The sequence below is a fragment of the Haplochromis burtoni genome, unplaced genomic scaffold (assembly GCF_018398535.1).
Source record: "Haplochromis burtoni strain Fernald_Lab_line unplaced genomic scaffold, NCSU_Asbu1 Contig_231, whole genome shotgun sequence".
In the NCBI taxonomy this organism is placed as follows: Eukaryota; Metazoa; Chordata; class Actinopteri; order Cichliformes; family Cichlidae; genus Haplochromis; species Haplochromis burtoni.
In genome coordinates, this window is record NW_024582592.1 from 253,432 (window position 1) to 266,719 (window position 13,288).

The following is a 13,288-nucleotide window of genomic DNA, read 5'->3' on the forward strand; positions in this document are numbered from 1 at the left end:
TGGCACTGATCACCACCTGCACTCATGTATATATCTTTCTACGTAGCACTTTTAATTCTTATTCTTACTTTTATTTTTTTCATGTCTATTTAAGCGCAATTATGACAGTATGTTTGCACTGAAGCACCGCAGCAATTTCCTAATGTTGTAAACCTGCTCAACATCTGGCAATAAAACCCTTTCTGATTCTGATTCTGATTCTGATTATTAAAGTAAATGCTCTTGGGATAAACTGACTGTATAGTAATCATGCACATTTATTGGACCAGCTCGCCATAAACTCTTATATCTCACACTGTAACTATGTAACAAAGTGACATAGAAAATTTACATGTAATGAAATTATTCAAATCAGCTTTTAGGGAGGTTTTTTTTCACTGTGTTGTCAGGCCAGCAGAGGGGGAAAGTAGCCAAGTACAGTTACTTAAGTATAATTTAGATGCACTTCACTCACATTTACACGGCTCCCGTTTGGTCTTCTTCACAAACTGTATATACTGTAAGGCTGCAAAGCACAATAACTTGTGTCCAACATCTTCAGTAGTCTGATAATGGATGCATTTAATATTTTATATGTTAAAATTGGACTGAAAATTTCAAATTTGTTTCTGGAAAAACACAATAAATGTATCAGTACATGAAATGATCTGTCCTTAGAAAAGCCTTAGTTTTAGCTTGAAAAACACTTTTTTACAATATCACACTCTGACTTCAGCTGTCACATGGTTTAATGTTTTTAGGCTGAGACTGAAATAATGAAGCCGCCTTGAAACAATCAGCGAATGCATTTGATGCTTCACCAGTGCTCCACTCACTGATGAGAAAACAATTTAATCAAATTATGAATGTCTTGGATTTCCTTAGAGTCACATCTGCTTGATCCACGTTAGGATTTTGTCTCGTCCTTCAGATAATTCTGCAGGCTGCACTTTACCACAGCTTTGTAAAACACATGCGATTATTTTCACATTAAGGGACTTGCTGCACTTTCTTCTTTGCTTAAATAATTGCAGCTTGTCTCTTTGTCTATTATACTGGAATCTCACAGGCTCGCTATTCACATACAAAACTACAATTAATAATCTATAGCATCCTGCTCGTTTGTGCTCGATGCATTTATTTCTTTTCCTTTTTCATTTAATTATTTGTTTCACATCACAAACAAAAATAATGCCTTTGTTTATTTGATTGTGCACCAAAGGCCCAGGGACACAGAGCTGGTCTTTGTGAAGCAGACAAACTGCTGCGACTTGATGCTTTCTCTGCTTTTGTAACGCTGTAGCACTACAGCCTCTTTCGGCTTCGCTCGGGATAGTGGATTATGTTTGAAATCAAAGTACTTTGTCCTCCTGCGTGCTTCTGATCACGGCGTCCCCCCTTTTTAGGTTGAATGTAAACGTCCTGTCGAGCCATGTCCGCTCTCAATCAATCAAATGTTGAGATGTGACCAGAACTTACAGTGTAGCTTGGTAATGAGATTTGGAAATTTGTGAAAGAGAGAAGGGGAATGAGATGCAGCAAATGGTCTGGCCTGTTGGAAATGAGTCTCCGCTGTATCACTAAAATAAGCCATAAGCAGAATGCCACAGTAGAGCTACAGAGAGGTGAAATAGGCACAACTGGAATGCTGATGTGATAAGGACAGGTGAGGCGTTTCGATATAACTTACTGAGGTCATGTCCTTCAGTTGGCCTGGAAATATGTTGGGGTTGCTGCCACGCTGTGGTATAATAGAGGAAATCATAGGATAGTCCCCTCTGAAACTGTTCCTCACAGCATGCACATGGACACAAAAGCAGTGTCACGGTGCATTAATACAATACAATGTATCCAAATGGGGCCTGTGAGAAGACCAGCGTAAGTTTGCACTGTACTGTTGAGCATGCAGAGAGTACTCACCCCTTAAATCTTTTCCTCTGTTATTCCCTGTTTGTTTGTTCCGTTAAGTTTAAGGACCACGGAAAGTTCCCTTTCCTGGTGTTCAATGAGAGCTACATTCCCACAGAAGGACAGATGATAGTGGAAGTCTGGCTTTCATGCTACGGTAAAAACTGAGGCAGAGGGATGAGAGCATTGCAACGTGTTCCTCTGCGTGTGATCTTCTGGTGTTTGCCGACTCACAGATGTGGCCTTGATCTAGTGCCCTTCTAATTTTTGAGTAGACAGGAAGGAGGCTCACTTCACCACATTATCCACCATATTTACTTCATATTGCATGTGATGCTCACATACTAAAGTGAGATTTTATTGCCATTTGATTAAAAGTTGCTACAAAAACATCCTCATTTTGATTCATAGTTTATTTTTAATGGTACATTATTTTCGTTCTGGCTTGTCCATTCAGCTACTTGCCCTGTGATAGCTGACATATGGGCCAGCTCCCTGGGCTGCCCGACCCAGAGTCTCCTGGGGATGATCTTTGCCTCGGGGTCTCATTGCTGCTTTTTGTGGATGATGTGATTTTTCTTTTTGCTCCATCAGGTGGTGTCCTCCAGCTCACGCTGGGGTACTTCTTTTTTGAATGAGAGGTGGCAGAAATGAGAATTAGCACTTTCACGGTTCTCAGACTCGAAAGTGCTTAAAAGGAGGATGAGTCGTTGCCCCAAATGGAAAGCAGTTAAGTATTTCAAGCTCTTGTTGACAACTGAAGAGAGTGCATGTCCGCAGTTAAGTGGACACAAACGAGCTGTGGACAATGACCAAAAGGGGCTTTGATCATAATTCACAAAATGGAATTTATGTTATTTTTCATAGAAGTCAATGCAACTGGAAGTCTTTCTGCAACAAGAGCAATCCAGTAAAAAGAATTGCAGTTTATGGCACTGGCAGATATGTCCATCTTATATGTGAGCGGGGTGCAGTGGTTGAATACGCCGCCCCTACATGTGCCAAAGTGTTTGTGACCAAGACACTAAGAGCCAAGTTGCTCCACGTGGCAGGGAAGCACCTTGGTGGCAGCTCCTTACACGTCATACTGTGTATGTGCATCTATTTTATTTAATTTTTAAATATATTTTTTGGCATGTAAGTGCAGGCTGTTTACTTACAATCCTATGAATGCCCGAGAACACTCATGACCATGTAGTCATCTGCATATCCAGACATGTTTGTGTGTTATGTGGCTCACCAAATACAAAGCTGATCTGGATTGGTACTCTAAGAGAGACTTTCTGTTATGCCTGCTGTTCCAGCCTGTACATGGATATATCAGTTGTGGCTCCTCCAGCTGCTGTGTATTTTGGCATACCCCCTTGTGGCATATATCGTATGATAATGCAGACTCTTCATTTTTCACCCAGCCTCTCACAAATGAATATGTTCGATCTAAAGCAGCTCTTCGTTTTGGACCATCCTGCTTCCTTTTAGATTTTGTTAGGGATGAGGTTCTTACATAACTTTAAAGTTATTGTCAAGTATGATGTTGCATAGCAACTGGAGCAATTTTTGTGTATGATTACTCACAGTTGCACTACCAATACCTGTGTCTGTGCTTCATGCTTGAAAAGATATATCAGAATTTATTAGAATCTGTTTTATCTTAACTGAAAAGTCATTTATGACGGGGGGAGGGGGGTTTGCACAAACTGTGGTAGCGCCTGATTAACCGCACTGTCTGTCCAGTTATCTGCAGCTTAGCTTCATGTCGGCCCCTTCTAGCTCCTTACCAAATACAGTAGAAAGGTAAAAGCTGAGTTACATCGCCAGCAGTCCTGAGCTTCCATCTTAAACGTCAGAGGATAATTATCCAATGCTGAATGAGCCTGAGGTTGATTATTTTTAGTGGTTAGAGTCTTGGGTGTAGTTAAGCTCTGCCTTTTCTTTCTCTCTCTTTCTGTTCAGCCGCCTGCTACTGTAGCTGTGCTTGCATTTTAATGCCTTTGCCCCCGAGCTGTATAGTGTCAACAGAACACTGTCGCTGCATGAAAAACTGGCACATTTCTTACAGCTTTTTCTGTCTCCACCTAAAGTTAAAGTTTAAACTTTGTGCCAGTGGTGTTTAATTACTCTCAGGCACAGTGTGTTATTCAAAGCGCAGTGGTTTGTTCTACCCATCACATTCCTTAAAGCCTTTTTTCGGTCAATAACAGGATTGCAGAGGCAGTCTGCCTGCTTGCTACAGACATGGAAGAACCACGGGGACGTTGTTCGCTGCCCCGTGGACGTTTTCCTCTAATTAACATTCAAGTTCAGGCACAATCCAGGTTGTGATGTTGAACTGTTATTGCATCAAGGAGGCAGAAACACCTGCCTTTAATCATCTTCCTCTGTGGGTTTACACAAGAATAGAAAGTGATGATTTAATAAATTAGTGAGTGGTTGAATAATGAATCAATGCTCCGGCTGTATGACAAGCCCTTTAATGTCGATATGACAGCACAGTGGAAAACAGGGTTAAAACTGCGTGTCCACAATTGCGTTTTAATGCGTGTCAGTGTGTGCGCTCACACACACACGCTCAGACATCTTAGGTTCGTTTATGAGTCTGGAATAAAATCTTCTTGAAGGCCCTTCTGAAGTCTCGGTTAAAAATGGTGTAGATGATGGGGTTCAGGCAGCTGTTGCAGTACCCGATCCAGAAGAAGAGGTTGAAGAGAGTATCAGGGATGATGCAGTTCTCCCTGCAGACAGCGTGGAGGCTGTAAGTGAAGAAAAACGGGAACCAGCAGAGGACAAATACGCCCATCACCACTGCCAGGACAAATGTGAAGCGCTTCTCCCTCATTTGAGCCACTTTGTTTTTGGATAGAGATGCGTGTCTGCTGCGGACGGGCACCGGAGACGGGAGAAGGAAATGGTTGGAGCCGTGGTCCGATGATGCCCACGATATGGAGGCACAGGAAGGAGGGGGCACAGAAGGAGGGGGTTTCAAACTGTTTGCTGCTCCCTCCGCGTCCTTTCCCTCATCTGTTTTCATCCTCCCACCGCCTCTCCTGGGGAAGCGGAGCGATGAGGAAAAGGACATGGATGTTTTTATTTCACCTTGGCAGCTCCGTTCCTCTAAGTCGATCTCATCCAGCTCTCCTCTCCTGTGAGTGCTGCTGTTGCTGTCGATGTTGGAAGAACTGTGTCGGGCGGGGGGCCGCGGGCTGTCCAGCTCGTACTGAGGACAGCCCTTCCTTTGGCAAACCCTGGACGTGCCCACGAAGCACGTCTCGGACTGCGACGGCTGCCGCTCCATCACGTTCTTCGCCACGAACACAGTGGAGGCCCGCTGCTTAGCAACGCGGTATATCTTACAGTAAACGAGTATCATGATGACTCCCGGGGCGAAGAAGGACACCAGGCAGGAGGAGAGGATGTACCATGTCTGGTTGTTGAGGAGACACTCCTGTGTGTGCGTGTTATTCTCACCGTACGTCCCCAGATCCTCTTTGTGGGTCATTAGCAGCGGTGGGGACGAGATGACAATAGATATGAGCCACACGATGCTGATCATCGTTTTGATCCGCCGGGGAGTACGTTTGTGGTTGTAGCTCACCGCTTTGGTGACGGACCAGTATCGGTCAAGGCTGATGGCACACAGGTGGACAATGGAGGAAGTGCAAAAGAGGACGTCCAGAGCCAGGTAGAAGGAGCACCAGGTGGAACCAAAGTACCAGTAGCCCATGACCTGGAAGGAGGACAAAGTGATTAAGACGTGTACGAAGAAAAGTGCTTATTCCTCAATCAGCATCTGTCAGCAGGGAATCGCTTAATCGAATATTTCACTGCAGTATAAATATTCTGTCAATACCTCATAACTGCCACACTGGCTGCTGCTTTTTTACTCTGGAGGCTCTTACAGCAGCTGCTGCTCTGGTCTTCCTCCAGCCAGTTCAAAACAGTAATCTTTTCCCAGAAATATTCATCAACCCCCAGCTTCTGCTAGCACCAAGTCTGTCCTTTTCCAATGTCCCTTTTCATCTGCCCTCATGTACTTCACTTTTTTATGACCTGCTTGGTAAAAACAAAAAGTAGCACATGTTACCCTGTTGCACTCCTAGTTTATCGATTTAGAGGTGTGAAATGAGCCTGCATGTTAGATGAGGGTTAAAATAAATTGACTGTTTTTATTTGCACAGCACACAATCATAAACAGCAATTCCTAAAACTGGGCCAACAGTTCTTCTTACTTTTCAAGCTGCTGATCATAGCTGTGGCAGACTGAAATAACAGAATACAGCAGGATCTTTAAGTGCAGTAAACAGAAAGACAGACAGCGCGATAAATGGGAGGGAAAGCCACAAAAGTCCAGGAGCACAAATCAGTAGTTTCATTTCAACACTATTGTTGTTAAACTGTAAATCTTTATATGGAAGGATCACCATGGAATATTCCATCGTTTTTCTTTGAACATCGTACTTCTTGAATTTCAGGCGGCGGGGTGAAGCTGGCTTCAAGAACAGATAAACAGTTATGAAGATAAGCACTCAGCCGTAGACTGAGGTGTAAGCTCAGCATTTCTCACAGATTCCATTTATACACAAGACACAAGCGCACTTTAAAAGTGTTGCAAACATCTCATTTTATGAAATGCCTTTTCTGTAAATTGCCTAACTTCTAATAATTAATAGATTAGTACAATCGTCTGTCTCTCCAGCGAGTCTCCCGTCACATTGAAAGACGCCAACTCCAACATGTTGGACTGCAGCTGGAGCCTGTACTCCTTGTTCTGTTCATTAGCCTCCGAGTGCCTAGCGAAGCACCACGTGGTTGATGGTTAGAATGGCCCCCTTCTCATCTCCACCAACTCCAGTCCAAGACAACAACATCAAAGACCACTGTAACCATGACAATCCCTCAGCAGGGAACATAAGCCATGCTAGACGGTTAAAATAAGGGCTTGGTAGTTAACTGGTAAGTCTACATATTAGTGCAGTTTCTTTGTGTTCTCTCCAGTCTCATCTCTTTTCCTTGTCAGAGTACCTGGTACAATAGCCGTGTCCAAATTCAGAGGCTGCATCTTCCTGAGGACCCGGCCTTCGCAGTGTACGTGGGCTGGGTCCTCCGAAGGCCAGGTAGGCCAGAAGTGAGTGGCTGTGAAATTGGACGGTCTAGCCAATAACATTTTTAAGTTATCTAAGTGACTTATGTATCATGTTTAACCTGAGTAGTGAAAGACTGCAGGGGTCTGAAAACGATTTGCCGGGACTTCGCCGTTCTCGCCGGCTCTAGTGAGCCTTGAACCCCCGGCTAGCTATTGAGCTGGTGGGTAACAGACGTCTCCAAAAACGTCTGAGCACTTTTACAAATATGTGATTTGAAGTTTACACAGCAACATTTTCACTTGAAAATATCTTAAGTTTATTTTGTGACCCAGAAAGAGTAATAAGAGTAATATTAAAACTAAGTAGCTGCCGCCATTGTTGGAAACTGGAATTGGCCGTCTGAGCCACGCTATGAATCCCACGAGGGATACACCCGACCCATCCTTCAAATCTGGGGAAAAGGAGGACGCAAATTTGGACCGCCTTCATCGCGTCGCTGTGATGTAATCGACCTGGATGCAGCCCATGAATTTGGACACCCCCAATGACTCCCCTCATAACTCCACCCATCCTTCAGCTCAAGAAAGAAGTAGCAGACGAGACTAGGTAAGAACTAGTTACAATGTAACCAGTTAAGTAGGAGACTAAAGACGGCTCAAAGTACCAGGATGACGGTGGTGTGAGAGTGAATACAAAGACCTGAGCAGGAAGGAACAGAAAGTACTACAGATATGAAGCCATGTCTAACACAATACAGCTGCAGGATCATTTCAAGGAATAATAGCTAAAGAAAAGCAGGAACAAAGCACCAGGTAGTTATTGCTGAGAGCAGAGGAGAACATCAGAGTGGATTCAGCAGCTACACATCAAACAGGTGCCTCCGAACTTGAGCGAGGGGAAACAATTAATTAAATTGTTCAGAATTATCTGTCACGTTTTTTAACAAGCCAAGATGTTGACAGTCTACTTCTCACACGTTTTCATGCAGAACGCGAGCCAGAGAGCGTCTCTTCATTACTCAGTAAGACGTTCAAATTCATTTCATGTTTCCAGCTCAAAGGACAACAAACACTTCCAAGTAAAACATGAACGCTTCTCCATATCAGCCCTGACTGGGCTTCCCCGCTCAGTTACTCAGTTATAATATCATGGTCCAGGCTGTCCGTCAGTGTGTAAGGTGTGTTTTTCCTACTTTCTGTCTACCTCGCCTGCCTCTCCTCACCTGCAGGTCATCGGCAGTACTTAAGGAGCAGCTCAGACCTTCACTCTTCGCCAGATCGTCGGCTACTCTGTAGCGGTAAATTAGCCCTAATGGTCGGTTTGACCTTTGTTACTTCCTGTGAGATGGACATCTTATTTTATTAGGATCCTCTATCCAACAAGAATGGGTCAACACTCGTCTTCCTGCAGCAACTGTCCCTTTAGTTCCCAAACATTTACTGACCGATGTTTCAAAGATGGGAGATGTTAGACTGTGGTAACCATGGCTCCATGTGAGCATCTTTACTGTTTTGTGTTATCACCATCAAAAACAAAATGACTCAAAATGCTTCATTTTCTCAATTGAACCATTTGATGGTTTCTATGTTCTGTTGTAAATAACATGGGTTTCTGAGATTCTGCAAAAAGAGCATTCTCTCTAACGTGAATAAAAAAAATCCACACGTCCACCACCAAAAATAATGATATTAAAAATGTACCTGAAGTTACACCAACAGGCACCTCTGTGTGTTTGCGCCCAGCACATGTTTCAGTACTCACTGGTATTACTTATACAGGTTTTTCCTACAAACTCAGGGGTTTTCACAACAAGCCACATGCTCCCATACCCACGATGCATCATTCAATCCCTTTAAGACCTTTCTAACTAACCCTCACACACACATGCACACTCACAATCTGAGAGATGCATCCGGGGTTTGGTACATTACCTTGCCCATTAAGGATTGGATGAGGCTCAGCTCCAATAATTGACCTTTGGTGTAGTAGATGACCTGCTCTACTTCCTCAGTCACAGGAGGAATCGATAACCCTCTGACGTCTACATCAGCGTACTGAAGGCGGTGATCCTGACCCTCGCTCTAACCGAACACTACACTTAAAAAAAAAACAACAAAATTGATGTTTTGGTAAATATGCGATTAGCTTTTGCTGCGTGTCAGCAAAGCGATCATGTCTTTGTTCCAGGTCTGCCAAGACTTTGCCTTTCAATAAACACAAAGCCTGCTGATTTCCTGGGGTTAGGGTTAGAGAATGTCCCTGACCTCAGAGCGTCAACATTCAGACTGCTCAATCCCAGCTTTAATTTCACACACTGCGCTCAATCCCCATCGGTGTTCGAGAAAATCTAGGAAATAATTCCATCCATGACCTTTATGCAAATGTATGAGCATGAGTGAATTTATGTGTCGGTCTTTTGTGGTGACAAGAAAGCTGTGTGCTTAGGTGAATGCACCTGAAAGAATCCAATCACAGAGATTGAGCTTCTTGTGTCGGGGCTCAGCCTTAGAGATAAGACGAGGAGATCAGTCAAAGCCATGAGGTGCTTCGGGCATCCTACTGGGATGCCTCATGGGTGTTTCTGTTGTGACGTGTTTTAGAAGGAGACCCCGGGACAGATCCAGGACACGCTGAAGAGACGGACTCTGAGCTGGGCCTCAGTATCTCCCCAAAAGAGCTGGAGGGGGTGTCAGGGCATCTTTGCTGCTGCCCTCAACATGCAGACCCCGTTAAGAAGTAGAAACTGAATGGATGGATGAAGTAAATTTGTTGCCATAAACAGCTGATGTGGCTCACACTTCCGCAGGCTGCAATTATTACAAGGAGATGAGGGAAGGATATGATTTGATTCAATGTGCTTTAATCAAAGAGTAAAAAATGGAGAAATGTCTTCAACGTTTCTTGTGTCTCAGCAGCAGAGCAGAAGCTGCTGTGAACATTACATACATTCATGTATGTTTTGTGCATTATTTATCATGTATTTGTTTCTTCTGCATGCTTCAAATGTTTTGAAAATGTCTGTTTTCCTTCTGGGTATTGCAAGGTCAAATCGGAAATGCATTTTTAAAAACAAGTGGATGGAAATGCTTCTCTTGATCCACACCTGGATACTAATTCAAAATTCAGCACCAGAAGCTCCCACCCCACATATTTACCCCCGGCTTCATTGTGATGCAGTCTTTATGTGCATGCAGTGCATGTTTTTGGCCCAATGCTGGAGGGTTCCTTTAACCCTGTCATGCATGAATTATGACAACCTCAATCAGGATTTTTTTCTTAAGTATTTATTTTCATCTTTAGCCATGAAAAGATGAATAAAGTACTTATTGTTATTGCATTGCAATTTTGAGGTACTAAAGTCGCTTTGAACAGCAGCTGTAGACCTGGTCTCCAACTTCGAAGCATTCATTTCAAAAGCAACCAGTTCATTTTCACACAGTTGCATTACTGGTCATGCTGTGGTCTCCTACCAGTGTTTCCCCAGTGTCACTGAAAGCCTAAAAGCCTGCTAATAGAAAATATGTAAAAAGGTCTGCACCATGTGATTCACAGTCCTTGGATCAGTCTTTATAAGTAAACTAAAGGCTTCACTATATCTTCCACTACACTGCTTTCTTTTGTTGGCGTTTTAATCGCAGTGATTAAAAAAACCACAAGCTGCCCTTTTTCTATTTGTCATTTATCCAAGTGAATGGTAAATATGGTAAATGGCCTGTATTTGTAAAGCGCTTTACTTAGTCCCTAAGGACCCCAAAGTGCTTTACACTACATTCAGTCATCCACCCATTCACATACTGGTGTGAACATTTCACATGACTTAATTTAGAAGACTCAGTGGAGGATTCCCAGTTGTTACAGCGTCTTTCTGTTGAGGTGTGAAGGTGGACACCCCCGTGAGTCTGTGAAGGTTCTCAGTCATCCAGGTCATCGTAGTCTAAGGAGCTTGGAAAGAAAAGCGTCTGGACTTCTTTAAGTTGCTTGAAGACGTTTCACCTCTCATCCGAGAAGCTTCTTCAGGTCAAATGCTGGAGAGTCCCAGATTGACCTCAGAAAACAACATGATAGGGTGGCGCTAAGTTTCACCTGAAACCTTGGCTGATTGTGACCCACACCCGCTTTCACACCATGGATCGTGTGATTAGGTAGAGGATCATTAGGGGGTCCATTGGCCCTCTCGGGGGTGACAGTCCTACAGGGTTTAACTCTGGGACTCTCCACCTTTTGACCTTAGAACTGAAGAAGCTTCTCGGATGAGAGGTGAAACGTCTTCAAGCAACTTAAAGAAGTCCAGACACTTTTCTTTCCAAGCTCCTTAGACACCCCTGTGAGGTAATCCAGCTTTAAGTGAATGGTAAATGGTAAATGGCCTGTATGTGTATAGCGCTTTGCTAGTCCCTAAGGACCCCAAAGCACTTTACACATCCAGTCATCCACCCATTCACACACACATTCACACACTGGTGATGGCAAGCTACATTGTAGCCACAGCCGCCCTGGGGTGCACTGACAGAGGCGAAGTGATTCAAAATTAGTAATGCACATTTCTAAAAAATATGTTACTGTGTACATCAGCACTGAATATGAATAAATATGTGTTTGTGTTACAGTAAATTATTCAGTGTAGTGCATATCATTGCACTGCACTGAAGGTCCAACCAAGCATCAGAACGGGAGAGAAAGGAAAGAAAAGAAAACTGAGTACTTCAGAAACTGTTGATCTACTGGAATTTTTCCACACAAGCATCTATAGAGTTCACAAAGAATGGCAGGAAAAAGACAAAACATCCAGTTAGCGGCAGTTCTCTAGAAAAAAAAAAAGCTTTGTCTTTCCCAGAGGAGACAGCTCAGAGGAGGGGAACAGTAACTCAAACAACGACTCATTACAACCAAAGTGTGCAGAAGAGCATCTATGAATGCATCATACACTGGGCTTGGGCCACAGCAGCAGAAGACCACACCAAGTGCTAATCCTGTCAGCTAAGAGCAGTTTGCAAAGGCTCACCGAAGTGAACAATAAAAGGTTGGACAAATGTTGCCCGATCTCATGAGTCTGGATTTCTGCTGAAACGACATGAAAGCATAGATCCATCCTGCCTTGAATAAGTGGTTCGAGGTACTTATGGCAGTGATGGGAGATATTTTCTTGGCACACTTTGGCTCTTTACCAGCTGTGCGTCATTTAAATACCACAGCCCACCTGAATATTGTTGCTGACCATGTCTATCTCTTTACAGCTACAGTGTACACATCTTCTGATGGCTGCTTACAGCAGGATATGCAAATGATCCCAATCAGGTTTCTTGAACATCACAGGCTTTGAGGGTCATTTCAAACAGATGAGCTACTTGGGTATGAGATTCCTATTTGATGCAATCTCGCGGTAATGGAGCGGAAAATGGGACAGACTTTGTCACAATGGTAGGAGGGCACGTTGCAATGCTGGGATGAAAAGTGTCATGATCGGCTGTGTGCTGCAGGCAGGAAAGGACCCAAAGGCAGACTCATAGGCGAGACTCAAACACAGGAATAAACTGTACAAAACTAAACTGGAAAATCTAATGAACTGAACACACAGAGACTCATACAACCATGAGGGAGATCGCAATGCCGGACAGAAGGAAACAAAGAGCTTAGACAGGGAACAACAAGGGAACAGGAAACACATGGGGAACTCAGCTGGAGACAGAAGACGCAAAGCTAAACACAACACATGAGATGAAGTACCTTCAGAGTAAGAGAAGCAAAACGCTGGGTTTTCTTGGACTATGACAAAAAGCTTTTTTTAATTCCAAAAAAATAAATTGCCTAAATAAATTTATTGGGTGACTGGACTTTAATTTAAAAAAAAAAAAATAGTGGAGGCTTACAAATGATGCAGAATAGTTGAGTCCACAGCACAGTCTGACTGGTACTGGGCTGTACTGGCAGCTACACCTTACTCCAAGCAGTCATTTGTATTGATCGTGGCTTCAGCTGAAAACGTAGCAACACAAGAAGCACTAAGCTGTATTATATGGTGACCCGCTCTGAGGGAAGTGAGCTTTTGTGTACTCTAATGAATGCCATCAGGAGTTATTATGTATTACTAAATAACTCAGTACCTGCAAGACCAGTGCCCTTATTAGCTGTTCTATGTCGTATGATTGCACCTGTCATACGCCTAAATCAGGCCAACATATTTTAACATACTGTAAATATTGTTTTATAAACAAGAATGGCGCCGGTGAGGTCGGCTGCCGTCACGACTGCTCCGACCACTTTTTCTTTGTCTTTGTTTTTTAAGTTAGTTTTCAGCGTTTCTAAATCGGCAAAATCATCAC

General features: G+C 43.4%; 1 protein-coding gene across 1 annotated transcript in view; it reads right to left on the reverse strand.

Moving 5' to 3' along the window:
- Window positions 1-3,625: 3,625 nt before the first annotated feature.
- The window catches only part of LOC102303590 (alpha-2Db adrenergic receptor), a 13,589-nt gene continuing 3,926 nt past the window's right edge, over window positions 3,626-13,288 (reverse strand). The window contains exon 2 of the mRNA XM_005937951.2: window positions 3,626-5,611. Coding sequence (XP_005938013.1) covers window positions 4,466-5,611 — 1,146 coding nt within the window. The 3' untranslated portion in view covers window positions 3,626-4,465. The remainder of the gene's footprint in view (window positions 5,612-13,288) is intronic.